This window comes from Saccopteryx leptura, chromosome 4 (assembly GCF_036850995.1).
Source record: "Saccopteryx leptura isolate mSacLep1 chromosome 4, mSacLep1_pri_phased_curated, whole genome shotgun sequence".
In the NCBI taxonomy this organism is placed as follows: domain Eukaryota; kingdom Metazoa; phylum Chordata; class Mammalia; order Chiroptera; family Emballonuridae; genus Saccopteryx; species Saccopteryx leptura.
In genome coordinates this window covers 125,152,494-125,180,226 of record NC_089506.1, presented here as the reverse complement: position 1 = coordinate 125,180,226, position 27,733 = coordinate 125,152,494, and the positions used below count along the sequence as shown (strand labels likewise).

Below are 27,733 nucleotides of genomic sequence, written 5' to 3'. Positions count from 1 at the left end.
AGGATACAGGGACTGAGTCCCACCTACCTACCTGTTTCCTATGCTGAGGGGATGCGTCTGGCTGCTCAAGGGCCCTCTGTGCAAGGACATGTCGGCCAGTCTGTCCAACCTTTGCTCTGTAGTTAGTGGCCACACATGGTCTCAGGTGAAGTCACAGTGGTGCTGGAGTCACCAGTAGCTGCCAGAGCTGGCGGCCCACAGCCCTGGGCTGTAGAGGAAGTCCTGTCCTTCTAGGACCCACTGGGCCAAAGCCCGCAGACATCAGGTTGGAGAGCCCTCTGGGAGCGATAATGAGCTGGACTAATGAGCTGGGCCTCATGTAGCCCCTCTTCTCATGGAGAGGGGCTGGTAGGGCGGGTGATCTCCCATGACAGCAGTCTGGAGGCGCTGAGTTGGGCACAGAGTGGACATTCAGGCCCAGTACTGCAGCCTCTGGAAGGCATAAAAATAGAGAAGCGTGGGCTTCTACAGGCCATCCCTGGCCTCTTTCAAGACTCCCTTAGTCTGGCCTCCCCTCTGCTCCTGATGAACGCTTAGAGCCTGGATCTGTGGACCAGCCCCCCTTCCTGAGCTTACCACAGGCACCCCCAAACCCCTGGACTGTGCCACATAGTGAACACTCCATTCCCTGATCTTCGCCTCTCCATCCAGCTGATCCTTCCCTGTCTGCTCCCTGCTGCTGCACGCTGACTGGAGTTCCCTGGATGGTTCTGGCCAAGATTATTGTGACTTCTGTTACCAAATCTGCTTTGTCCCTCATGGCCCCAGCCTCCCGGGACAGCTCAGGCTTCCAAGGAGCTGGGTGAAGCCGTCACCCACTGGAAGGAGCTCAGTTGCCTTCTCCCAGGCCTGCATGTTTCCGGGTCCACCTGTGCTGACCTGAGACATCCCTAGACTCACTCCTTCAATCTTGGCACAGCCCCTCCCTCCAGCCTCTGTTGGAGACGGGCAGGACTGAGAACTCCACCAGGGCTGCTCCTATACCTAGTAGTACACCATGGAAACAGAATGAGTGAATGAACACAAGAATGAACTGCAGTTCATTCAAAGTCAGGCTGGCTTTTATTTGCCTAGGCATCCTGGGCATATGCTTTGGCTGGGCCAGGTGGTATGTCTTGCTTGTTTACTCCAGGAAAGCCCCTCTAAGAGGAGAGTCCCTGAGAAGCTGGTGTGATAACAGGAACTGCCCTTTCGTGGTCTGAGATCCTATGCAGTAGTGTCCTGCTAATTGCACCAGCCTCCTCTGATGGCTGTGCCCCCCCCCCCCCCACAGGTCCCTGGGTGTGACCATCTGGGAGCTCTTCGAGCTGGGTGCGCAGCCCTACCCTCACCATTCCGACCGGCAGGTGCTGGCCTATGCTGTCCGGGAGCAACAGCTCAAGCTGCCCAAGCCCCAGCTGCAGCTGACCCTGTCTGACCGCTGGTGAGGACCCAGTGTCACCAGGCTGGGGTGGGAGTATCCCCAGCAGGAAGTTGAGGACAAAGGGGGTGCTCTGAGTCTTCAGGGAAGAAGCAGCTCTTGATCACCTGGGTTTCCAGCTCGTCCTGGAATTGGCAGGCCTGCATGTTCTCTGGCTCCCACCCTGTACCCAAAGAGCAAAGCACAAACTCACCGGCAGGCAGGGTGGGGATGACCTGAGGAAAAAGTGCCCTTGCTGGTTGCTGGCTCACAAATGGCTGTGCCCACCGCTAAGATCTGACCGTGAATCTCTTGTAATTAAATGAGATTCCTTTAACGGCCGTCAAAAGATTTTGAGTGTGAGGAAGGGAACCCGAGACCTCACCTTGGGAGTAAATGGGCTCACTCCTAAGGAGGTCAAAGGGCTGGGGAGGACAGGACCAGGTAGACAGGACTGAGCCCGGGGCCTCCCTCCCCGCAGGTACGAGGTGATGCAGTTCTGCTGGTTGCAGCCGGAGCAGCGGCCCACGGCCGAGGAAGTGCACCTTCTTCTGTCCTACCTGTGCACCAAGGGCACCACTGAGGCGGAGGAGGATTTCGAGCAGCGCTGGCACTCTCTGCGGCCTGGCGGGGGCGGCGCGGGCCCCGGGCTGGGGGCGACAGGCCTGGCATTGGGGGGCGCGGGGGAGCTCGCTGCCACCTCATCCTTCCCACTGCTGGAGCAGTTCGCGGGCAATGGCTTCCACGTGGACGGTGACGACGTGCTGACGGTGACGGAGACGAGCCACGGCCTCAACTTCGAATACAAGTGGGAGGCGAGCCACCGCGCTGACGCCTTCCTGCCGCCAAGTGGCCTGCTGAGCCCGGGCCTCCGGGCGCGCCCGCAGGAGCTCTGCGCCCCCGATGGCGCGCCCCCGGGGGTAGTGCCGGTTCTCAGCGCGCATAGCCCGTCTATGGGCAGCGAGTACTTCATCCGCCTGGAGGAACCTGCACCCGCCGCCAGCCACGACCCTGGCTGTGCTGGCTGTGTCCCTAGTCCCGGGGCCGCAGCCCTGAGTTCTCAGGGTGGTGACCACGATAACGACTCAGACGGCAGCGCAGCAGCCTCGCTGGCTATGGAGCCACTGCTGGGCCAGGCGGCATCCACTGGCGGCCCCTGGGGCCATTGCGAACACTACCCATGCAGGAACCCAGCCCAGGACACGCCCTGCCCCTTGTGCTCTCCCTCGCCCAGGGGCCTGATGCTGGTGGAACCAGGAATGGAAGATGCTACTGACTGGGGCACTTTCTGCCCGCCATTCTTGGAGGACCCTCTGGGGATGTACCCCTCTGGGACTTCAGGGGCCCGGCTTCCCCCAGGAAGGGAGGAGCTGGGGGAAGCTGAGGTGCGTAGGGCTGCCCAGCACAAACACTGGAGCTCCAATGTGTCAGCCAACAACAACAGCAGCAGCCGAGCAGCCGAGTCCTGGGACCTAGGCTATGTAGGTGATGACACAGACATCCGTCTTGGCTGGAAGCCGACCCTACGGGCTGTCTCTGAACTGGGCCACCCCCTGGCCCTAGAGGACCCCGGGAAGCCTCTCCTTGGGCCACAGGGTATCTCCTTTGGGCAGGAGCCGGGCCGCTGCCTTGACTTCCCTTATCAATGTCCTGCTGAGGGTCTGGTATCTCTCACCAGCCTAGTCACATCCCCCTGGACAGAGGCAGTGGTAAGTGAGGGTAACAGTCCCCAGACAGAGACTAGGCTTACAGAAGAGGCTGAAGGGTTTGTTGGACCCCAGGTGCCCCTTCCATCCATCCTGTCCCCATCCCAAGAGAAAGCTCTGCTTCCCACGGAGGAGGCCATAGCCCCCATCATGCTACCTGCCTCTCCCTCACCTGCCAGCAGCCAGGCAACTGCCACTGAGCCAGCCCAAATGTTGGAGAGTAGCAGCAGCTCCCCAGAGCTGAAGGCACCAGGCAGTGAGGACAAGGACCCCACTAAGGCCACTTCTGGTGTTTTCACTGACTTATCTAGTGATGGTCTGCAGCCTGAGAAGCTGGATGTGATGCCAGCCTTCCGCTCCCTGCAGAAGCAAGTGAGAACTCTGAACTCACTGGACATTCGGTCCTCAGCCAGCAATGGTGGCTGTGAGGTCTTCAGCCCGTCTGCTCTTGGCACCCCTGGAGGGCAGCCCCGAGCCCTGGACAGCGGCTATGACACGGAGAACTATGAGTCTCCTGAGTTTGTGCTCAAGGAGGCACGTGAGCCATGTGAGCCTGAAGTTTTCAGGGGGCTGGCCTCGGAGGGTAAGAACCCTGAGGCGGAGACCTGGCTCCCAGTTGCCCTCAGTGGCTTCAGCGAGAAGAACCCCTCCCGTGACTCAGCCTACTTCTCGGATCTGGATATCGAGTCCGAGCCCCCATTGGGCCCTAAGAAGAGAGGAGAAGGTGTCCTGGCCCCTGGGCCAGGGCTGGACCTGAAAAGCCCTCAGGGCCCTGGGCTGCAACCTGCACAGCCTTCTGAGTCTGGGGTGCCTGGGGAGGCACAGAGCTCTGGCCCCAGGAAGGTGTCACCACTGCCACTGTGTGAGGACTCTTCCCCTGGGCCAAGCACCTGTCCCACGGTCCCCAGGAAGGAGCCTACCTCACCTCAAGACCCAGCCCAGGTGCTTCCAGTGCCCAGCCCCGGGTGTTCCAAGATTTTCCTGCTGACCCCAGTCCCAAGCAGCTCAAAGAGCCACCACCCCGAGCTCCAGGAGGCCAGGGTACTGCTGCCAGCCCTGCAGGAACGGACAGGGGGCACAGGCGCCCCCAGAGTGCCACTCTGCCTGGCCCTGCCATCACTCCCCGCAGCCCCAGAGGGCCGACTGGAGGAAGAAGAGGACAGTGAGGACAGTGACGAGTCTGACGAGGAGCTCCGTTGCTACAGTATCCAGGAGCACAGCGAGGAGAGCGAGGAGGAGGTGCCGCCGGTGCCCGTGGTGGTGGCCGAGAGCCAGAGCGCACGCAACCTGCGCAGCCTGCTCAAGATGCCCAGCCTGCTGTCGGAGGCCTTCTGCGAGGACCTGGAGCGCAAGAAAAAAGCTGTGTCCTTCTTTGACAACGTCACCATTTACCTCTTCGACCAGGTGGGTAGCCTCCCGGGGATCTGCGCGCGGGTGGGGGTCCCGGGAGGGAAGGAGAATGTTGGGAGTGTCCACTGCTGGAGGCCCGAGTCACACGTGCTCTGACACTTCAGGAAAGCCCCAGCCGGGAACTCGGGGAGGCCTTCCCGGAAGCCAAGGAGTCGGCCCCCGCATGCCTGGCGGGCAGTCCTGGCTCTCCCGCTGCCCCCTGCCGGCCGCGACAGGCAGAAGGTTCCCCTGACGACTTCACGGTTCAAGAGGGTGAGCTAGGGGACAGGAGGGGGGGGGCGGGGGCGGGATGGGGTGTGTGTTCGTGGGCGTGGTCACCGGGCAGGGCCAGGGCCCCGCAACTTTGCGGGTTGGGCAAGGCGACGTGCTGGGGCAGGGTGAGGCAGAAATAGACTTACGGGGCCGGCCAGAGACGCCACCAGCGGTGACGGTTACCCACCGGCCACGGACGCGAGTGATCACCGGGCGGTCTGCAGGCGGCGGGTTCCAGTGGGACGACGGCTTCCCACGGACGCCCGCCTGGGAGCCCGTCTTGGCCGACCCCCCTGCACCCTCCAGGCCGGCTGTGCCGGGCCCCTTCTCGCGCTTCACCGTCTTGCCCGCACCTGCGGCGTCCCGCTTCTCCATCACGCACGTCTCCGACTCCGACGCCGGCTCCGTGGGAGGTAAGAGGCTGCGGCTGGCTGGCAGGAGGAGACACCAAGTGGGGACAATAGAATGGGGCCCTGCTCTCGTTATTTCTCATGTGAGAGCTCAGTTCTCAGACGGGGAAACTAAGGCTTGGAGAGGTCGGGTCACGCGCAGGTGTGTCTGCCTTGGCCGCATTTGCAGGCCTTGCCTCTCTGCCTCCTGGGCCAACTGGGCGCTGCTTTGCTCTCAGGCCTCACTGCTTTTCCAGAGGCACAGGCTGCATACTGAGTGCCCCCACCCTCTGCCTGACCTCAGCCCCCCAACCTGCGGTAGCCTCTCTCACCGGAGCCTCCCCAGCCCTTGCTAGTTAGCCCCATGCTCTGCCCACCCTCTCTGAGGTGGTCAGGTGCCCCGGGGAGGTCCTACTCAGGTGTGGGGTCTTAGCTCACCCCTCCCTCCATGCTGCACTCCTCTGCCAGCCTCAGACCAGGAAGGCTCATCCCTGCCAGGTTGCCATGCCCCACCCCCTGCAAGTTCTTGTGAGTTCTGCTTGGCTTACCTGAAAGCCCATCTCTACCCAAATACCTCCTGGTCATTTTGTCCCCCAGGCAGACCCAGCCCCTTCCCCCATGTCCTTGGCATATGGCCTGACCCTGGACAATATGTCCTGAATGGACATCTGAACAAACGAGCAGGTCACCAGGAGGCGAATGTGTGATGATTGCCAGCCCAGGCCTCAGTTTCCTCACCTGTTAAAGGAGGACTTTGAGGGCATGTTGAACTTTGCTGAGCCCAGGGGACAGACCCTACCTGGGTCTGGGTGCTGGTGTTTCATGGGTAAGAGAAATGGGTCTAGCTCCCATTCAGACAGACAGGCAATCAGACAGTGAAGGGAGCTGAGGGCTGCAGCCCCAGCCGCTCAGTGGCCCTAGGACAGGGATGGAAGCTAGGTGGGAGTCCTGGGGGAGGGCCTCTGGCTGTCCTCAGCATCTTCTGGAATTTGTGGCATCTCCTGTTTGCCAGGCCCTGCAGGAGGTGCTGGGGGCAGCTGTAAAGAAGGTTGAGACCCAGGCAGCCCCTGCTTGGAGCCCCTGCTGATCCTGCTTCAGGCAGCAGCGAGGATGGTGACCGAGAGTGAGTGAGGACTTCGTGGGGACTGCAGTCCTGGTGGCGGTCGGCAGCAGCTTCCAGCATCTCGGTGCCCAATGCAGCACCCTGGACAGTGGAGTGGCCAGTGCTGCCTTGGGGGCAGGATTCATCCTGGACACTCAGGTCTGCTGCTATCCCCTAGGGATGCCCCACAGCCCCCCCCCCGGAGGCCCCCCCCCACAACTACCCCCTCTGCCCTAGTTGCTGCTGTCAGACGGCGTGGCCTGAGGCCAGGGGATCTTCTGGTGACTGGGGGGGGGGGCGGCTCACAGGCCTTGTCCACTGGCCCCTGTGGTGCAGTGCAGGATGTCATGCCCCATCCCTGTGGAGATAGCTGGCAGAGGCCTGCTGGGACAGCCTTTCCCTGTCCTCTTGGACCCTTCCACCTGGTTCCGGGTTTGCTCAATACAAGGAGAGGTGGGCTCGTGGGCCCCACCACCCTTACCTCAAAGTTGGTGGCTGAAGTTTCCCTTTCACTGTCTCAGCTAGACCCATAAGCTCTCCCTCCCCAGAGTCTGGGCTGACTCCTGCCTGGGTCTCCCTGTAGGAGCCAGGGGGGCAGTTTGAAAGATGGGGAGCTTTCAGGCCCCACCCCTGCCACCTCAGCCTGGCTCTAGAGGTACCTTCCGCTGGCACTTCAGGACACTGCCCAGCCCAGCTGCTAAGGGAGTGGAAGCTGCCCCCATGGTCAGTGTCAGGAGCCCCTGCCGGCAGGGAAGGGGATTTGGGAAGGGATGGAACTGGGTCAGGGTTAGCGCAGAGCAGCACAGGGAATATTTTTGTAGCTGCTGTTGTCCAAGCAAAAGGAAATGGGACTGGATGATTTTAAGTTATTGTTGCCAAAGAGTTGTAAGTTTATTGTTGTTTTGGGAGTGTGGGTGGGGACACTTGAGGCTTAGGGTGCTGGTGCAATGATTTTCTTCTTCCTTGTTTTTTTGTTTTTTTTTTCTTCCATTTTTTTCCAAAGCTGGAAACGGGGAGGCAGTCAGACAGACTCCCGCATGTGCCCCACCGGGATCCACCTGGCATGCCCACCGGGGCGATGCTCTGCCCATCTGGGGCGTCGCTCTGTTGCATCCAGAGCCATTCTAGCGCCTGAGGCAGAGGCCACAGAGCCATCCCCAGCGCCCGGGCCATCTTTGCTCCAATGGAGCCTCGGCTGCGGGAGGGGAAGAGAGAGACAGAGAGGAAGGAGAGGGGGAGGGGTGGAGAAGCAGATGGGCGCTTCTCCTGTGTGCCCTGGCCGGGAATCGAACCCGGGACTCCTGCACGCCAGGCCGACGCTCTACCGCTGAGCCAACCGACCAGGGCCTCTTCTTCCTTGTTTTTAAAGAGAAATCAACCTAAGGAAAAAAGCCTTTATGCTAAGTGTGGGGTTTTTTTTTGGGGGGGGGGGACTTCAGATAAAGTCTTGGGCAGGAGGGGGCTTGACCATGCTGGGGTGGGGACTCAGATGCCAGCTCTGTCTGGGGGGCAAAATAGTCCCTCTTGTCCACAGGGGAGAGGGGCTGTAGGAGGAAGGCTGCCCCTCCCCCATTGCCCTTGGCACATCTTGGTGAAGGGAGACAGTAACCAGGGCTCCCATTGTGCCAGGTGAGGTCTGTCCAGAGCAGAGTGGAGGACTGGCCCCTGTAGCCCTCTCTTCCTGCCCTGCACTTGGCCCTGCCTAAGTAAGGATGAGGAGGGAGCCCAGAGACTCCCCAAGAAGCCCTTCCCCACTGCCTTTCAGTGGCTGGAGCCTGTTCCTCAGCATAAGGGGGTACTGGGAAGCTGGGAGGCAGGAGCATTTTTGAGGAGTTGGGGTTTCTGTGCATCCCCAATCCAAGCATCTGCCTTAGGTCCCCACCTCTAGCTTCTGTGAGGTGAGAGGCCTGGGTGCTCCCCCCCTCCGGGCTCCTGCCCTCTGTCTGCTTCCTGTCCTGGGTGTGCCAGGCTGCAGGAAGCTCAGGGCTCCAGAACAGCTCCTTGGAGGGTAGGGGAGGATTGGCTCTGCAAGTCCCATGGCTATATTTCAGCCACAAATGTCTAATAGCATGTATCCAATAATAAAGTCTCTAAAATCTGGTATTTCAGCTGAAATATGGAAATAGCTAAGACAGGAGGAGGGCAGGGAGGCGGAAGGCCCACCCAGTAATCCTGTGGCAAGGAACTCCCTCCCAGTGGCACACAGTTTAGAAACGCAGGCCACAGTACCTACTGCCCACTCCAGGGAGCTCAGGCCGCAGCAGCAGCTGTGGATGGGAACTGGGGCTTGGGCAGGGAAGAGTTCAGAGACCCCTCAAAACTGCCAGCAATGTGGGAGAGCCTGCCAAGAAGTCAGTTGCTCTTGATGGTTCATCCAACGATGATGATGGCAGGCTCTCCCCTTCCTGTGTACCAGGCCTCCCGCCCCTGCAGGCCACAGATCACCCGGGGCCGCCGCTTATTGACCAGAGACACCTGGGAGCTATGAGCAGCATGGGAGCTGGGCTCCCCTTTTAGCCACAAGCTAACGGAACGTCCTTCCCTCACCCGGTGGGTTCTGTGGCTCCATGGCCTAGCCAGCTCGTCCCAGCTCCGGCAAGGCCCCCTCAGCTCTTCTGGGTCACAGGCCAGGTGCTCTGTCTACAGGAGAAGCCAAGGTCCAGCCCAGGCCAGACTGAAGTGGGGGCAGAACTGGCAGGTGAAGAGCGTGGAAGAAACATTCCCAGAAGGGCAACCATGCAGGTCATAAAGAAAACTTATAGGTGGAGTGGGGAGAAGGGGCCCTGTAGGCAGCAGGTGCAGATGTGGCCATCAGCTGAGGAGGGGGGCAGACCTGTCATTGGTCACTGTTGGCTTCAGCTGGATGCTGGTGAAGGGATTCCTGAGGAGGAGAGGAGAGGGGTTTTAGTGTGGACAGTGCTGAGTGTGCCATACCCCAGGGCCCTAGCTCTGCAAATGGCACTGACCCAGACCCTGAGGTCCAGCCTCCAAGCACACAGCCAGGGATGGGGGCAGGCAATAGAGGCTGCTGGGAGAGCCAGGGAGTGTGCCATCTACAAGGCCAGCTAACCTCAATGCACCACTTTCTGTTCACTCCCAGCTGGAAGTTAACCCTTTCAGGGCAGGGCAGGTGGAGAAGGGTCCCCTGCCCCTTCACATCTGCCCTGGGGTCCAGACCCAGTTCCTTCTCAGTCCCCAGTGGGCCTACATTCAAGTCTGGGAGGCGCCCACAAGGCCCAGTGGCCCAAGTGGTATCTGCCCAAACCCATCGACACACAGGACAGTCCAGTTCATGCGTCCCGGGGTCCCAGGGGGCCTGGGCTCACTCCACACTGACATGACAGACACAAGGCGCACACACACTGGCAGCCACAGAGCTGTTGGGCATTGCCCACGGCCCCCCTGCAGAGGGGCTGACCATCACCTAGTGAGGTGTCAACCACCTATCTCCCCAAGGGAACCTCCCCTGCATACCCAGGTTGCAGCTGACAGACAGCTGGACTGGCCAGACGAGGCTGAGATGGAATGAGAGAGCATGAGGGCTGGCTACTGGCTGGCCCTCAGGACACCTGTCCTCAGGGTCCCTGGAGGCTCAGGACAGCAGGCTAAGAGACGGCAGGCAGCCCGGGGGATGCAGCATGGATGAACGCGGGACACAAGAGGGTGTGGCATGGACAGGACCACACTCCTGGTGAAGCACTTGGCTCTTGGAGCCGTTACCTGGGGCAGGAGGTGCCTCTGGCATAGCTGGGCTGGCTTCCATGGGAGCTGGGTGGGTGGTAGGCTGCAGGCAGGCGGGCACTCCATCCAGTGCTCATGGAGAGAGCATGTGGGTGGGAGCACTGCTCTGCCTTTTCCTGAGGATTTGGTGTTTTCCAAAAAAAACCCACTTTGGGCTGACTTTTTAAAAAGATGAATTACTGAGAAGAAACTGACCATCAAGGTATGGCTTCTTTGTCTGCAAGGTGACACCCGAGAGTTGTTTATTAAAAGTCTTCTGATTCAGGCATCACAACTGTGATGAAAGGCCACTCCCAGTCCCACGTGGGCCCCGGGCCTGGCCCTGGCCTCTCTTTGGCTCTGATCTGTACAGACAAGCTTTACTGGAGCTGGCCACAGTGGGCCACACAGAGGTCCCCAAGGCCAGGTCTACTGTCACCAGTGATATCTGTCCTAAGGATGTAGGACACAGGGTAGCCTGTGCCCCAGGCTGTCATCTCCACTAGACTGTGGTTCTAGGAGAGGGCTCTGTGCCCTGGCTGTCATCTCCACTAGACTGTGGTTCTAGGAGAGGGCTCTGTGCCCCTGGCTGTCATCTCCACTAGACTGTGGTTCTAGGAGAGGGCTCTGTGCCCCTGGCTGTCATCTCCACTAGCCTGTGGTTCTAGGAGAGGGCTCTGTGCCCCTGGCTGTCATCTCCACTAGACTGTGGTTCTAGGAGAGGGCTCTGTGCCCCTGGCTGTCATCTCCACTAGACTGTGGTTCTAGGAGAGGGCTCTGTGCCCCTGGCTGTCATCTCCACTAGACTGTGGTTCTAGGAGAGGGCTCTGTGCCCTGGCTGTCATCTCCACTAGACTGTGGTTCTAGGAGAGGGCTCTGTGCCCTGGCTGTCATCTCCACTAGACTGTGGTTCTAGGAGAGGGCTCTGTGCCCTGGCTGTCATCTCCACTAGACTGTGGTTCTAGGAGAGGGCTCTGTGCCCCTGGCTGTCATCTCCACTAGACTGTGGTTCTAGGAGAGGGCTCTGTGCCCTGGCTGTCATCTCCACTAGACTGTGGTTCTAGGAGAGGGCTCTGTGCCCTGGCTGTCATCTCCACTCATCTCCACTAGACTGTGGTTCTAGGAGAGGGCTCTGTGCCCCTGGCTGTCATCTCCACTGGACTGTGGTTCAAGGAGAGGGCTCTGTGCCCCTGGCTGTCATCTCCACTGGACTGTGGTTCTAGGAGAGGGCTCTGTGCCCTGGCTGTCATCTCCACTCATCTCCACTAGACTGTGGTTCTAGGAGAGGGCTCTGTGCCCCTGGCTGTCATCTCCACTAGACTGTGGTTCTAGGAGAGGGCTCTGTGCCCCTGGCTGTCATCTCCACTGGACTGTGGTTCTAGGAGAGGGCTCTGTGCCCCTGGCTGTCATCTCCACTGGACTGTGGTTCTAGGAGAGGGCTCTGTGCCCTGGCTGTCATCTCCACTAGACTGTGGTTCTAGGAGAGGGCTCTGTGCCCCTGGCTGTCATCTCCACTAGACTGTGGTTCTAGGAGAGGGCTCTGTGCCCTGGCTGTCATCTCCACTAGACTGTGGTTCTAGGAGAGGGCTCTGTGCCCTGGCTGTCATCTCCACTAGACTGTGGTTCTAGGAGAGGGCTCTGTGCCCCTGGCTGTCTCCAACCAGGGTCAAGGCAGGAGGTTCTGGGGGGCTGGAAATGGGGCCAGTTCATCCACTTGCAGTTGGGGATTTAGCAGAAGGAGCATGGACCCTGTCCCCAGAGAAGGGAGGACGGCTCCTATGTGCCCACAGCTGGGGGCAGAGTGGCCAGGTGGGTTTGGGCAGCACACAGTGCACTCCTGCTGATACCCGAGTTTGCGTCAGAGGGAGAGTGCAGATGGCATCGTCAGCTGGGGCCACAGGGGGAGCTGTAGGGCCAGAAACCTTTCTCATCTGCACCCCAAAACAGTGCTCCATGATGCACCTGCCTGTCAACACTCCAGGTTCTGAGGATGTGCGAGCCATTGCAAACACTCCAGCCTTCCAGCAGCTCCCTCCCACAGCTCCTCACAGCCCAGGCCAGACACCCACCCCCTGGGGTGGGACACTTCCACCTCACAGCACCAGAGGAAGGGCACAGTCCCCTTGGGCACCTACCACCTTCTGGAATGTTCTTTCTTCTGTGAAAGAACCTACTCATGAGCTACCCTGGGGCAGGTGCCTGTGTGACACCGAGCGGCGGCTGGAGTCAACACTGAGATGACAGGACAAGACTGGGACCCAAGGTCCACTGCAGATTTTCCCATCCTATGGACACTGGTCACTGCCAGGAAGGTGCTAGGCCAGGCTTCCTCCCAGCAGTGCTGTGGGCAGACTGGAAAGGCCAGCTGTAAATGGACCAGCTCGCCTGGTGCCAGCACAGAATGGAGGGCCCAGAGGCTCAGTCCCCTTCGAGTTATAACTGTCTAGGGTCTGCCCCTTGGCAGGGCTGCGAGGGCACAGCTTCCCCTCCCAGAGAGCCACTGGGCAGGTGCTCCCGAGCTGGGATGTGGGCGTGACCAAAGTCTTGTACGTGGAGAAAGCATCTCCATGCCAGACACAGAACAGGCCTGCTCTCCTGTGGGGCTAAGGGAGTGGGGCAGGACAGAGCTCAGGACCCCAATGCCAGCTCTCAGGGGCCCATGCAGCCTGGGGGTCCAGCCCTGCTATTGGGCAGTTTTCAGTTCCAGCCTCACAAAAAGCTCGTGGCCCTGCATGTGGGGGAACCCGCTGGGGTTTTCTGTTCCCCTAGGCCCTGGTCAGCAAACTGCGGCTCGTAAGCCACAAGCGGTTCTTTGGCCCCTTGAGTGTGGTTCTTCCACAAAACACCACGTGCGGGCGCTACCTCGATAAGGAATGTACCTACCTATATAGTGTAAGTTTAAAAAATTTGGCTCTCAAAAGAAATTTCAATTGTCGTACTGTTGATATTTGGCTCTGCTGACTAATGAGTTTGCCGAGCACTGGCCTGGCTGAACACAGATGGTCATCCTGAGAGCGGCCCGTCTGCTCTACTGCAGCTCCATCCCTTGGTATGTCCAGAGCAGGGAGAGCCACAGGGCAGTTACCACCCAGGTTTCCCCTTTCTCCCGAACTTCCTGTCTTCAATCCCAAGCTTTCCCCACAGCGTCAGAACGTCAGTCCTTCTGGAATTCAATCTTCTCAGACCCTCCCCAGCCATAAGCTTGAGCAGAGCTGGGAAGGGTCCCCCAACCAACCAGAGGTAGCCCTCGGCACCCCAGCCCAGCTGAATCACTAGGCCAGGTGACTGTGCAGCTGGCCACACCGTGCTCCTGGGCCTGAGTGCACCCCATTTCACCCGGTGGCCACTGTGACCCTGGGGTCTGCCTTACGCTAGAGACGCAGTCCTCCAGCTGTCCCTTTCCCAGTCCCTTCAGAAGCAAGGACAGCTTAGCCCCACCAGCTAGGAGGGACCATGGGCAGGACCGGCAGGCTACTCAGAGGAGAATTCAGAGGCAGGGAAGAGGTGGCCCAGTGCTGACCACTGCTGAGCTACCGTCAAAGGCATTTCCACCCTATTCCCAACGTCAAGAGTGTTTGTCTTCAGAATGCACCAGCACAGTGACACCAAGGCAGTGAGGGAGAAAGCCCAGATCTGCTGGGCGGTCTGGCTGCCCACACTGGGGTCAAGTGATTACCATCCTTCATAAAGGACCAAGATGCCCGCTGCACAGGGTCACCTTCTCGGTGATTTGGGGTGGAGGTAGGGAAAGTGGGTAGCAGTGGCCACCCTGCGGGAAGGCACAAGGACCCAGAGTGGCAGGCTCCCACATTCCCTGCTGGCTGTTGGTGCTTGCTTTCTGAAGACAGGACAGGACTGTCAACAGGAGGGTTTTGGAGAAGGCTGGAGAGGGTACCCTGGAATGGCGCTGAGGGCCTGGTATGGGCATTGGGGCGGAATGAGCAGCAGTATTGGGTATCCACTGTCCCTAGCAGGGCAGATATGCGCTCCTGCTTCCATAGGCCTGTAGCACTTGCCTGGCAAAGCCATGGAGCTGTCCTCAGGCCCCACCTGAGTGTCCCCACACCCCAGGCTGCAGTACTCACCAACCCAGAAGCCGGCCCAGTGGGCTGACCTACGCCCACAGGGGCCAGTCCGAGGGGACACTTAGACAAAGGAGCCAAAGTCTTATCACTGGGTCTACCTTGACTGTGGCCAAAGCACCTAGCAGAGGCAGGAGAGAAACCCAGACAGAGGGCAGGCCAGCCCCATGCCCAGCATTGGAGGAGGTGCCCAGACAGGAAGTCTGTGAGTCTGAGGAGCGACTGAGGGGAAGTGAAGGCCCAGAGCCCTTAGCAGAGCAAGCTGGTGACCCTCAGGTCCCACCCTGACCACCAGAGGCCAGAGGGTCTCTCCAGAGCCACTGCGAACACAGACTGACCAGCACAGAAAACCAGGCACTTACTAACTTGAGACAGGAGGCTCAAAATCTGGCCACTTCCACATCAGGGCTGCAAGGGAACACAAGGGCTGCTGGTGCAGGTGCAGGTGGCGGGGCCTGCAGTCTCTAAGTGTGCAGAGGCTGATGCAGGGTGGGGCACCAGGCGCAGGGTCAGGCTGTGCGGCCCATGTTCACAGGGCAGTGGCCACCACAGGTGTCCCCAGGTACCTCGGTGTGGGGCCCACATGGGGGCTGGAAGGAGGGGACACACCCAACTCAATGCAATAAATAAAACTTTTATTCAAACCACTGCAGTACAGGGCACAATTCAGATTAAAAAAAAAAAAAAAGGAAAAATATCTTCAGCACTTTACATCTTCGTACAAGTTTTGCGATTTGTTTCTACATTCATCCATCGAGCATGGAATCCCCTGGATTTGAGATTGTTAGCAAAATCAGACCACCACCATGGAAGCTTCTCTTCACACAGGTCCTCACTCAGGCCTCGTGCTTCCTTTAAATGTAAAATGGTTCGACGTCTCTGTATTGAGCAGCTTCTGCCACAAGCACAACTAGCCACGTCCTAGTCTGCAGGAGGCTTTTGCTAACTCCATAAAGGAGTGTCTGCAGGTTCCTGGGGCTCCCGCAGTGGGAGGGGCCGGGGAGCTGCCCCTCACTTGCTTCCTGGATTCAGGGCACGAAGAGGCAATACCAGTAGCCACTGAATCCAGCACATCTTTCTGAAGTCACCAAGACACATAAAAAGATGAGAGCATTTAGAGAAGACAGCAGGCCTGTGGGCAGGTTGCCCAAAGGCGCCCTCCCAGGTGGTCCCTGCCCTATGCAGCCGGGTGGCCAAGACTATCTCACAAGGCCAGTAAAAGAACTGGTTTCCAGAACACGTGGGATGGGGTGGTCTCTGGAGGTCTTTGGAACGTCCATGTGCGGCCGGGCAGCACCTGCTCCCGACCACCTCCCACCAGGGCACTGTGTGAGGTCGCCACACTGGACAGTGACGCCCAAGCTCTGGTCTCTGTACACCGTCTAATAGCATCCTCGAAGAAGAGAGCCCTCAGGAGCCGACTTGGCAGTGTGGGCTGGGCTGGGACCATGGCCTCCCTCACAGGAGTGGCCAGCTTCCTCAGGAGGCCCCCAGCGGGGTGTGGCCCTCGAGCCTCTGGGAGCAAGCCCCCAGTTCCTTCCCTGTCCTGACAGATGCCAGCGTGTGCTGGAGGACGTCAGATGTAGAAATAACAGTACGTACACCGGAGTCCATGCATATCTTTTTGTTTTTAGGAAAAAAAAGGTCCTTTTCCTGTTTTCAGTGTTTTTTTTTTTGTTTTTTTTTTAGTTTTCTTTTTCTTCAAACTTTAGAGCTGGCTTGCAGTGAGCCTTCAGAAAGGGCAGTGCGTCATGAACACAGCAGACAGGGAAGAGGCGAGAGTGCCACGGCACTACCAGGCTGGCAGGTCCTGCCTGGCAGGACACGCAGGTGGGGTGTGTAAACACAGGAGCAGAGAGAGGGCAGCACCATGGACCCTGGGGATTTCAGAGTCTGGGGTCACCAACCAAAAGGCAAGAGGGGGCAGATGGGAGAAAATGACCCAAGAACAAACCAACAACAGCTGAGGAGGAAACTGAAGGAGGCCAGACAGAATTGGAGGGGCACGCAGAAGCTCTCCCGAGCAGCAGCTGGCCATGGTCAGCGTCCTCATACTGTGGACACCAGTGTGCCGCTGCCACTGTGAAACAAAGTAAGGACAGCTACTGGCTGCACGCCCCCCCCCCGCCCCCGAAGCAGCCTTCTTAGCAGCTCTGGGTTGGCTGGTCACCTGGCCAACCTGTGACCTGGCCCTGGGGGAAGGGTGATGGCAGAAGTCCCAGAGCTAGGAGGAGGGCAGAGCTGGCGGTTCCCGGCCTTCGATGCTGAGTGGACGAGGCAGGCCAGGAAGAGCAGTGCCACTAAGGAAGTGAGTGTAGGGCTCCTGCAGGGCCCACTAGGAAAGACAGGGAGCCCCAGAGGGGCTGGGTGCGACCCGGCACAGGTATCAGCATGGGCATGGCCAGACTGGGCTCCACAGGAGCACCTTCTCTGGACCACCTATGGAGAGTGTGTCTCACTTGGAGATGTCCTGGGATTCTAGGCTGAAGCCTCAGGGCGGGCCCACTCTCTTCAGAGGCCTGGGGGCCTTCAGGGTAGGAGACAGAAAAGGTGCCTGGGACCCACTCGCCCTAATCCATAGAGAAGATGGTACAGTCCCCAGCCAGGCCACTAGGAACGGAGTACTTCAGGGAAACCACTTCCCACTGCCCACAGTTCCCAAGGACAACTCTGAAAGCCCCTACCTGCTAATGGCCCGTGCCCCGTAGTCATCCAGACCCTGGGGAGGAAAGGTAGGAACACATCAGGCTTGTGGTCCCAGGAGGAGAGGCAGGGGCTGGATGGCAGGTGACTCTCCTGACCAGGGTGTGCAGTGCTGCCTCCAGCTGAGGGCCAGAGGGCCCCTCCTCTACAAACAGATGTGACCTCCCCAATCACAGGGACAGTTCCTTGTCTGGCTGGCAGTCGACTGGATTGTGTGACCTCATACTTGTATACACGCAAGACAGATCACCTGATGACCCCCTTCCATACAGATCTCCCATGGCAGGTGTGCAGGACCCTGTGGGCCCCATAACCAAGAGAGCACCTGCAGGCCACATGGCCTGAGCACCTGAGCAGACGAATTGGGCCATTTGGCAGTCTCGGGGCAGGTTGAGGGGCCTCCCCAGGAACCCAGGGCCCTAAACCAGTAACAGCTGGGTGGGAAAGTAGGACTGACAGGCTGGTTTGGGGAGGACGGCTGACACGGATGGTCACCTGCAGGCCTGCCTAGAGCAAGCCTGACCTGGCCCCTAGGCCCGGTGTCCCAGGACTCCCAGATCCCAGCTTCAGCTTCCTGGCCCTGGGGCAGGGGCTACTTACCCAGGAGGGAACCCCTGGGTGTGGGGCTGGGGCTGTGGAATTCTGGCCTGGTCTCAGGGCCTTCAAGGGGTGTTGACACCTTCCTCAGCTTTCTCAGCACCAAAACCAAACCCAGAGACTGGGAGGTAAGAGTAGTGAGCAGTGGTCACTCCGGGCCTAGTCAGCTATGCCACAAAGCCTGGTGAGGCTGGATGGGACCAAAGTGTCTCACTGTCCAAGCAGGCTGGCTCTGTCACCCTGGGACACAAGGCTTCTACCAGACTCCCTGAAGGTCCTGGCCACCTTCCAGCCTGAAGTGGCTGGTGCCTACATCTGCACAAGCCCCATAGCTCTCTAGGAGTGGCTCCTAGACACCAAATTCTCCATGATGCCCAGGTTCCTGCCCAGAGACTGTCTAGGCAGACTCAAGGCCCAAGCCTCCAAGCCCAGGCCTGTCAAACACGGGGCCTTCCAGCAGAAGTGCCAATGTAGGGCTTTGGCTGGGCCACCCCTCCACAGTCCCTGGGACCCAGGTTCCTGCGTGCTCACCTGGGAGAAGGCGGGCACAGCCACGCTGTAGGGCCTCTGTTTGAAGGTGCTGGCCATCTGGGTGGGGAAACCGCAGGAGGAAGTGCCATAGTCAGGGGGCGGGAGGGCCAGGTCCTCCTTGTCCAGGAGGTTGCCCGTGCTGCTGCTCTTCCCCTGCTGCAGGCTGCGATCATGGGAGACAGGGTACTCAGGCCTGGGCCAGCCTAGGATCCTACCTACCCCCACGTTCCCCACGCTGCACTCAGCCACTGAAAGGGGGTGACAGAGGCTGCTCTCGGCCTGGGTGGCTGCCACCCTGACCCTCATGGACACCTCTACTGGAACTGGGCACAAAAGTATACCTGGGGGTTCCAGAAGGCTTGCTGGGGCTGAGCCCTCTGGCAACCTCGCCCTCCCAGCGCCAGCTAGGGCCCCCTTGTACACGCATTCTATAGGAGATGGCAGCAGCATGGGGCAAGAGGAGCCTGCCCCGTGGATCAGCGAACGAGGCTGCCCACATGGCACAGTGGTCCTCCACACTGAGTACCTCCACCCCACGTACCCCAGGGTCTCAGACCTGCAGCACCCTGGGCCTGGGAAACCCAGCCAAGTCTTTGTGCAACAGAGCCTGGGGCCTGACAGGTGCCATCAACAGCAACTCCCCGCAGCCCCTCTCCAGAGCTGAGGGACAGCTCTGCGGGCAGCATGCTCACCTCATGTGCAACCTGTCATTGCCGTCACTGTCCAGGACCCGGGTGTAGGAGAAGGGAAACCAGCCCCGCCTGAAACAAATGCGCAGGTGAGAGCAGGCGGGTCCCCAAGTCCCATTGGCTCCCTGGCCTGGCTGTACGTGTCTGTGGAGAGGACATAAGCCACTGCTCCAGAGACACCAGGACACTCTAGCCTGTCCCCTGGGCACATCTGGGCCTGGATGGGAGCTTCGGCAGCTGCCTCCCCTGCGAGGTTGCGAGAATGAGCCGGGACCCAGGCAGTGATCAGGGCCTCGGCCCCAAGTGGCCACATGCTGAGCCATGGGGCCAACACCAAGGGAGGGTCTAGGAGGGTGGTGTCCCTGCTTGGAGCCCCCCCAGGGCAGCAACAGCCTGGAGCCCAGAGGAAGCCGAGTCTACTCCACCCCCACCAGGGCAAGTGTCAGGGCAGACTGCACCCCAGTGGCCTCTCCCATCTCACCGACACATCTAGACAACATGGTGGCAGTGGGAGGGTGGAGTCCCTGACTCAGCAGCCCCCAGCTTGAGCAAGAGCAAGCCATTCACACTGCCCTCGGCCACGGGTGCAAGCCATTCACACTGCCCCCGGCCACGGGTGCAAGCCATTCACACTGCCCCCGGCCACGGGTGCAAGCCATTCACACTGCCCCCGGCCACGGGTGCAAGCCATTCACACTGCCCCCGGCCACGGGTGCAAGCCATTCACACTGCCCCGGCCACGGGTGTAAGCCATTCACACTGCCCTCGGCCACGGGTGTAAGCCATTCACACTGCCCTCGGCCACGGGTGTAAGCCATTCACACAGCCCTCGGCCACGGGTGCAAGCCATTCACACTGCCCTCGGCCACGGGTGCAAGCCATTCACACTGCCCTCGGCCACGGGTGCAAGCCATTCACACTGCCCCGGTCACGGGTGCAAGCCATTCACACTGCCCCGGCCACGGGTGCAAGCCATTCACACTGCCCCGGCCACGGGTGCAAGCCATTCACACTGCCCTCGGCCACGGGTGCAAGCCGTTCACACTGCCCTCGGCCACGGGTGCAAGCCGTTCACACTGCCCTCGGCCACGGGTGCAAGCCGTTCACACTGCCCTCGGCCACGGGTGCAAGCCGTTCACACTGCCCTCGGCCACGGGTGCAAGCCGTTCACACTGCCCTCGGCCACGGGTGCAAGCCGTTCACACTGCCCTCGGCCACGGGTGCAAGCCGTTCACACTGCCCCGGTCACGGGTGCAAGCCGTTCACACTGCCCCCGGCCACGGGTGCAAGCCGTTCACACTGCCCCCGGCCACGGGTGCAAGCCGTTCACACTGCCCCCGGCCACGGGTGCAAGCCGTTCACACTGCCCCCGGCCACGGGTGCAAGCCGTTCACACTGCCCTCGGCCACGGGTGCAAGCCGTTCACACTGCCCTCGGCCACGGGTGCAAGCCGTTCACACTGCCCCGGCCACGGGTGCAAGCCGTTCACACTGCCCCGGCCACGGGTGCAAGCCGTTCACACTGCCCTCGGCCACGGGTGCAAGCCGTTCACACTGCCCTCGGCCACGGGTGCAAGCCGTTCACACTGCCCTCGGCCACGGGTGCAAGCCGTTCACACTGCCCTCGGCCACGGGTGCAAGCCGTTCACACTGCCCTCGGCCACGGGTGCAAGCCATTCACACTGCCCCGGTCACGGGTGCAAGCCATTCACACTGCCCTCGGCCACGGGTGCAAGCCATTCACACTGCCCTCGGCCACGGGTGCATGCCATTCACACTGCCCTCGGCCACGGGTGCAAGCCATTCACACTGCCCTCGGCCACGGGTGTAAGCCATTCACACTGCCCCGGTCACGGGTGCAAGCCATTCACACTGCCCTCGGCCACGGGTGCAAGCCATTCACACTGCCCCGGTCACGGGTGCAAGCCATTCACACTGCCCTCGGCCACGGGTGCAAGCCATTCACACTGCCCTCGGCCACGGGTGTATGCCATTCACACTGCCCTCGGCCACGGGTGTAAGCCATTCACACTGCCCTCGGCCACGGGTGTAAGCCATGAGGGCATGGCCTGTCGGAATTTACATGACTTCTAGGAACCCAGCCCTGCCCAGGAGAGATATGGGGAAAACAGAAAGGCTCTGGGTGGGAAGCTGACCTCTACCACCTAGGAAGCCACAAACCTGCTGGCAAAGAAGGTGCCAAAAACAAAAAGGGGGTTTTGGGCCAAGTCAGAGATGTAGGCAGTAAGGGGTGGAGCTGGACAGACCATGGAGACTGGTGGGTGGGAGCCCCCACTGCAGGTGAGAGGCCTCTTTTAGGTGTGTCTGTCAGGGATTCTGCAGTGAAAGCACTGTGACCTCGACAGAAGTGTCCATGGCCCAGGGTCAGGGTCAACATCCCCATGCTCCAGGAAGGGCACTCACATCTTGGTTTTCTCACTCTCGCCATAGTGCCAGCCGTCCCGGGCCTCAGGCACCAGCAGTGTGATGAGGTCGCCCTCCTTGAAGCTCAGCAGGGTGCTGTTGTCACCGGCCGCATGGGAGAAAATGGCCTTTACCCGCATGCGGCCATTGCGCTCCAGGCCGGCCGCCATGGAGCTGGAGCGGGGTAGCGTCTTGTTCTCGGCTGCTGGACAACAGGGCAGGTATGAGGGGATGCTCTGCCCCACAGTCAGGAGTAAAGGGCGCAATTACCCTCCCATCAGCTCAGTGGCCCCTGGTGGGCCTGGAGGTGAACCGTTCATCTGATGGGCACCTACCGGCCTCCAGAGCCATGTGGAAATGGGGTGGCTCAGACCTGCCCTCATCCAGGGGGCTGAACTTTAGCCTTCCCATTGGCTAATGAGGATGCACCTAGTCCCCTGGGGGGGGGTGAGAGTGTGTCCCAGGCAGACAGGACCCAGGGTCCCACAGGGGTGGGAGCTGTCCCATCACCAACTGATGCCTCCCAGCACTATCTGTCTGCTCTAGGCACTGCTTCCCCTCTCACCAGACTTAATGGGGGAACCCTGAGAAACCCAAGGGTCTAGAATGGTTCTCGAAGGGGTCCCCAGGATGCTGCACATGCAAGTGAGCCTCAGGGTCCTGCAACCACCCTCAGGTGTCATTACTGAGGGCGGCGGGAGTGGGTCTGGGACCCAGTGTGGCCTCTGCAGAGCCCTTACTGGTGGCATAGCTGTTTTTCGGAGTCACACTCTTGCGCACGGGCAGCGTGTTAGAATAGGAGTCGCTCATCTTGGTCTGAGGCTGCGGAGGAGATGAGGACTTGGGCTGGGCCACCTTGCGGTCAGCCCAGGGGTTGTAGTCCTCACTGTTTGGGCCTGAGACGCCGTTCATGATGGGAGCATTCTCCTGGGCAGACAGCCGCTGTGGAGAAGAAGTGGCAAGACACAGGGCTGGAGGAGGGTCTAGCCCACCGGAGGCCAGCGTAGAGAGCCATAGCCCCAGCAGGGATGCTGACCACTGCAAGGGGGTTGTCCTCCCACACCCACAGGCTTTCTGGAGGCTGAGCACTCACCCCCACAAATGGGGCCAGTTCAGGGGGCACTGGCAGGGGCTTGGCCCCCGGAATGGGGTCTGAGATGACCAAGCTGGACTTGGAGGCCGACAGGGTGCCAGGGAGGATGGCGCCATTGCTGCTGGTCAGCTGCTGCATCAGCTGCACGGCACGGTCTGGGATCTTGTTGGGGTCGGCGCAGGCCTGTTGCCACAGCGGCAGCTTCTGCGCCAGCAGCTCCTTGCCCTAAAGCAGAGGAAGCAGGGAGAGTGGAGTCGGCTGACCGCAGCCTCCCTGCAGAGCCTGATGCTGACCTCATGATGCAGCCCTGGCCCTGACGGCACTGGAGGGCCTCACAAGACAGCCCCATACCAGGAGGGGAACACCTGGCTGGGGCTGAAAGCTGCTCCTCACCAGGTGATGCCTCACTGCCACATGAGCCACTTGAGTCCCCAACCCCAGCCTGGGGGAGGTGGTCTGCTCTAGTGCGTGGTGCAGTTGAGGGACCATCAAGAAGGAGATCAAAGCAGGGCCTACCTAGGTGGGGCCTCCCTGGGGCCCGCGGTATGAGACACGAACAGAGTCTCACAGGGTCAGCCCTGGAATAGGCATACCCTGCATGGACAAACAGCCATATACTAGGAAGAGCTGTCCCCAGAGACGGGGCCTGGAAACCTCAGGGCAGGGAGGGGACTGTGGGGAAGGGGCCAGTGAAGCCAAGCTGGGCTGAGTGGGGAGGGGCTCCACCCGGGAACCCCAGAGGGTGCTAAGCAGGCCACAGCCCCTCTGCCACTGGCTGTCTAGACCAGGGCCAGCATGGCACACCCCAGGGCTGGCCTGTCTTGGGAATAAGGTCTGACTGGAACCATGTCTGTTTGTTCATACATCTCCTGTGGCCACCTCCACGAGCCATGGCTGAAACTGAAAACATTTACTATCTGGCTCTTGGTAGAGATAAACAGTGGACAGGTCTGGGGTGCTCATGAGAAAGACCAGCAGGGACCCAGCAATAGCAAGAACAATTCCATTGTCAGGGCACTGCCCCTGAGTGACTGCCAGTGTGAGACAACCAGAGTGGCTCTGGGCCCTGTCAGGTAATGAAGCCTCTGTTACTGTAGGATCAAGGCCACGCACCAAGGCAATGCCTGGTGGCTGGCTGCTGGTCACAGGCTGCGAGACCCTGCCCTGGCGCCCCAGTCTGGGCGCCTGTGCTCTCTAAACCTGCCCCCAGGGGGCTGGGTCCAGCTGCCTGGGAAGTCAGGTGTCACCTCTCAGAGAGTGGTGACCCAAGGACATGGCTATCCTGCCTGTGACACCCAAGGGCCTGACCTCTCCCTGACCCGCCACAGTGCCCACTGCAGCCCACCTGGAGCCATATAGATGGTACAGCGACCCCTGCTGGGACACTGCTGCTGGAGCATGGGTGCCCAGTTTGCAGGTGGAGGCTGTGCCTGCCTCCACTCCTCAGCTGCCAGCGAGCCCTCCCAGCCTAGTCCTTGCTTTGCACCTGTGACAGTGGCCCTGGGGCAGGCCTGGATAGGAAAGAGCCTTTCCGTGGAGAAAAAGCACCCATCTCCTTGGCAGCCAGGCCACAGGAGCTGGAAACCAAGTCTCAGATCAAGCAGGTGAGTATGTGCATGCACACCCCACAGACCCACTGAACCTATGCAGCTCTGAGCTCCCTGAATGTTCTGGAATATTTCAGCTCCTGCTATTTCTCCTTGCAGGAGCCTGTGTCCACAGGGGCTAAGCCAACTTCTACAAGAGTTTCCTGGCAGTGTGGCCCCTCCAAGGAGCTGGTCCTTAGAAGAGGAGACCCTCTTAGGCTGCCCATCAATGTGCTCAGAAAAGCACCTGGCAGTTTCTGAGCAACGTCTGCAGCCTCTGACCTGGTACCCCTCTTCCTACAACCCTCTCCCTGGGGAACACGAAACGCCCAGGGATCAGCATGGCATGGCTTTCGTCACCCCCTCCCCGACCGTGTCTGCCACACATGTAGCCTCACCTTGGAGTGGTAAGCGGCGGAATTCTTGGCAACTGCACACTGCTTCTCCACCAGGAAGCAGAACCTCCTCCTCTCCTCTGTGAGTGCTGTCTTGTAGCCATCGGACACGTAGTTCTCCAGCTCACCCTGCTTGCTGCTGATGGCGTCGATGTACTGTGGTACAGGACAGGGCAATGTCCAACCACACCCAGGCTAGGGTACTCCACAGATCTATCATACCATATCACTCGCCTCGCGTGGCCATGGGTCCTGCCTCCAGCAGGGGCCCACACTAGGTGGTCAGCAGAGGGGCAGGCTCATCTCGGAGGGGCTCTTCTCAAGAGGGGTGGGCACTGTTTGCCCACACCAGGTGTCAGGCCAGCCCCTACCTGAGACCATGGCCTACATGTGTGGATGTTTCCAGAAGCTGTATCAGCTCAAACAGGAGGCACAGGAAAAGCAGAGACAGGACCTTGATGGAGGAGAGCCCTGCTGGAGGGAAGGCTGTGAGGCTCAGTTCTTTCCCCATCTGGCTCAGATCTAGGGATGGGGCTCAGAGACAGGTAAAACCACTTGGAAGCTCTTTTTAAGATGAGTACAGGCTGAAGTAAGCTGCTGAAAGGTGAGTTCATGGAGGAGATGAAACAAGAGCTCACCCCAGAGAGCAGGGAGCCCAGCAGCTGAGGGTGGGGGGTGCTGGGCCATGCCACCTCATACTCCTGGGAAGAGAAGAGCTTGGAGGAGGGCTGCAGGGGTCCAGGAGGCCTTCACAGGGCAAGGACTGAAAAGTAGCCCAGCCACGACCTTCCTACTGCGGTGCTGCCTTGTGTGAGGCTGAGAACCTGCTGGGACAGATGGCGGGTGGCCGCCCTTGGACCTACAGCCCATCCTCACTGCTCACCCACCCTCAGGTCTTGAGACGGTGCAACTCTACAGCTCCCAATACCCCAGCATTGTCATTGATGGCTATCAGCCAATGTCGGACACATACCCACAAAGGGCATTATCAAAAACCCCAAATGAAAACAATCTCAACCTGATCAAGTTCTCCAGACCCAACTACCAGTTTCCAGAAATGCTCAAGGAACATGTTCAAGATGGCCCAAGGCTAGAGTAGTGGGCTCAGGGACAGGAAGTGGGAGGGTGGGGCTGGGCGGGGGAGGGGGAGTGAGTTGATGTTCAGTGGGAACTGTGTCAGTTTAGGGTGAAGTTCTAGAGTTGGATGGTGGTGATAACTACATGACAATGTGACAGTCCTAAATGCCCTGAATTTACAAATGGTAAATTTAATGTTAAGTATTTTCACAAAATTTAAAAAGAATCATAAAAAAATGGCACAAGCAAACCCTGACCACAGGAGGTCACTGGACAGAGAACCAAGCATTTTGACGAGTGACAGGGAGAAAAAGGAGAGGCGACTTTGGATGAATAGCTCCTGCAGGGCCTGCCGCAGAAGAGGAACCCCTGCCTTCCCACAGTGTGCCTACTGGCCCTGCCCTAGAGGCAGAGCACAGCTCCCAGTCAGCCCATTGGTGACTTGCTTTGGCAAATGAGATTTGAGTAGAACTTACAGCAAGGCAGCCCCATGCTTGCGACTCCTCTGTCTCCTGGGAGTACACACCTGTTGATCCCTGCCCTACCCCCCCCCCCCAACTCTGGCAGCTACACACGTGAGATCATGCTGGCAGATTGCTCAGTGAGATCTGGTGGCAATGTGTGGCTCTGTGGCACCTCCTGCCGACCCTGATTCCAACCATCCCCAACCACCCTAGCCAGGAAGGCTGAGCTAGCACTGGGAGCTGGAGAGTGACTGATTCACACCCAGACCCGAGGGGAAGGCACAGGACACGCTTGATGCTGGGCTCACCAAATGTTCTGATTCGCAGGCTGGAAACTTTCTGCAATGAAGCCCACGATGAGGAGGCAGGAGAAGCCTGCCCGCTCAGGGCTCCCTGTACGGGCTGACAGTCCCCGACTGCTGGGATGGTCCTGAGCAGCTTTTGCAGAATCATCTCTAACCCTGGAGCAGCCCATCCTCTGGCAGGGGCAAGACTGGCCGCGAGGGGGCAGCCTCTCCAGCCTGATTCACGGCCTCGCACGCCAGCTCTGACACAGCGTAGGTGGGTGGTACCAAGCCTGGGTGGGCGGCTGGAGGGGAGGACAGAGCAGGCTGTTCCTGCTGCAGCAGCACTCAGCTGGAGGGGCGAGGACCGCCTTCCAGGTGTAGGCTCATCCCCAACGCTCACCAGTGTGCACTCTGCAAGCACAAGCCAGCCACACCACCCAAGGCAGACTGCCTATCCCTGTCCTCAGAACTAGGGACCCCCCACCCCGCTGTTGCAGACCACCCACTTTCCCACACTGAACTCCCTGGGGAGAGCCACTTAAATGGGTCTCAACCACTCTCAGACCAAGGCCACAGCCTCAAGGAATAAGGCCCTGATCCCTGCCACCAATGTGCCTGAGGGGACCCAGAATGGCACGGGGGGGGGGGGGGGGGAGCCTGGCCAGGCCTGCAGAAAGGTCTGGACACAAGCAAGAGGCCTCCAGGGTGCTCCCCTGGCTAACTGTGCTCTGTTCTCCTCTATCCCTCCCCTTCTCCCTCCCGCCTCCCCTGCCTCCCAAGCAGCTCAGAGTACTTTTCCTCTAGTTACGAAATGTATGCCTACCAGTACCTCCTGCCCCTGCACCAAGCCTCCTCCAGGAGCGGGGAAGTGAGCCTGCAGTTTCAGATGCCCTGGGGACCTATGCACGGCACAGTGGGTGAGACCATGCTATGGGGGGACAACTCCTCAGATGCCACCTGGCTGCAATGGTGGACAGAGTGCCTGCTGAGGGAGCTGCTCACACCCCAAAGCCACAGTCTAGAAGGCCCAAAAGGTGCCTGTGAAGACAGGCACAGAGGCCCAGGTGCTGTAAACACTCTGGTTTGAAGGGTCTGGCAGGGGCACAGCTCACTCTGAGAGAGAGGGGGGCATATGCAGGAAGAGGGGACCACAGATGCACACCCTTGGCGCCTCCACCCCAGCCCCATCTCCAAGACAGCAGCCAGCACTAGACTGTGGTGCCTGGAAGGTCCTCGTGGGCCCTGCTTCGTGGCTGTCCTCCCCTCCCCCCAGGGGCCCATGAGGAATATCGGTGATGTGGCCTTGGAGGCGTCAACCAGCCCGTGGCAAGGACACCTGTCCTCACACACACAGTGGAGCTCAGCGTGGTGCCAGGAGCCCCGTAAGGAGGCAGCCTCAGAAGCCTCTGCAAGTTTTCAGAAGCAGATGGAGGTTTAACCCACCTGTCCTATGTTACCACCTCCCACCCTCCCTGGGGGCTGCTCCACTGTCCCCACCAGCTCCAGTGGTGGTCAGGCCTGTGAGGACATGTGGGCTCAGGTGAGCTAGGCATGTGGAGACCCCACGCCCAGGAAAAAGGCTGAGTGCTAACAAAAGCTGGCAAGTAGCCTTGGGCAGGAAGGCCCAAGGGAGACCACCCAGAGGGTTGGCCAGTTGTCATCTAAATGGGTACTTTGGAGAAGAACAAGCACAGCCTGAACGGTCACCCCAGGCCAGCAGTGTAAACCGGGACACGGCCCTGGGTGCAGAGCTCTGAGCACACTGCTGAGCACAGCTCCTTCCCAGCCGAGGCCCCTCGGGTGCTCAGCAGGCCTGCGATGGTTTCTG

General features: G+C 59.9%; 2 protein-coding genes across 13 annotated transcripts in view; one reads left to right on the top strand and one right to left on the bottom strand.

Annotated features, from left to right (window-relative positions):
• AATK (apoptosis associated tyrosine kinase) overlaps positions 1-7,125 on the top strand; it is a 31,190-nt gene extending 24,065 nt beyond the window's left edge. For 2 of the 4 annotated variants that reach the window (XM_066381490.1, XM_066381489.1), the window contains exons 9-13: positions 1,274-1,423; positions 1,881-4,509; positions 4,620-4,767; positions 4,992-5,180; positions 5,754-5,902. In XM_066381490.1, coding sequence (XP_066237587.1) covers positions 1,274-1,423; positions 1,881-4,509; positions 4,620-4,767; positions 4,992-5,180; positions 5,754-5,863 — 3,226 coding nt within the window. In that variant the 3' untranslated portion in view covers positions 5,864-5,902. Of the gene's footprint in view, positions 1-1,273; positions 1,424-1,880; positions 4,510-4,619; positions 4,768-4,991; positions 5,181-5,753; positions 5,903-6,168 lie in introns of those variants that run through there. The other 2 variants (XM_066381488.1, XM_066381487.1) reach the window with 2 other exon arrangements.
• Positions 7,126-7,265: 140 nt separating this feature from the next.
• The window catches only part of BAIAP2 (BAR/IMD domain containing adaptor protein 2), a 73,261-nt gene continuing 52,793 nt past the window's right edge, over positions 7,266-27,733 (bottom strand). For 2 of the 9 annotated variants that reach the window (XM_066381492.1, XM_066381500.1), the window contains 8 exons: positions 24,081-24,233; positions 22,097-22,321; positions 21,744-21,945; positions 21,004-21,208; positions 18,584-18,652; positions 17,892-18,054; positions 16,745-16,779; positions 7,266-9,139 (listed from right to left, as the gene is read on the bottom strand). In XM_066381492.1, the coding sequence (XP_066237589.1) occupies positions 9,070-9,139; positions 16,745-16,779; positions 17,892-18,054; positions 18,584-18,652; positions 21,004-21,208; positions 21,744-21,945; positions 22,097-22,321; positions 24,081-24,233 (1,122 nt within the window). In that variant the 3' untranslated portion in view covers positions 7,266-9,069. Of the gene's footprint in view, positions 9,140-14,422; positions 14,469-14,645; positions 14,913-15,968; positions 16,141-16,744; positions 16,780-17,891; positions 18,055-18,583; positions 18,653-21,003; positions 21,209-21,743; positions 21,946-22,096; positions 22,322-24,080; positions 24,234-27,733 lie in introns of those variants that run through there. The other 7 variants (XM_066381496.1, XM_066381497.1, XM_066381493.1 and 4 more) reach the window with 7 other exon arrangements.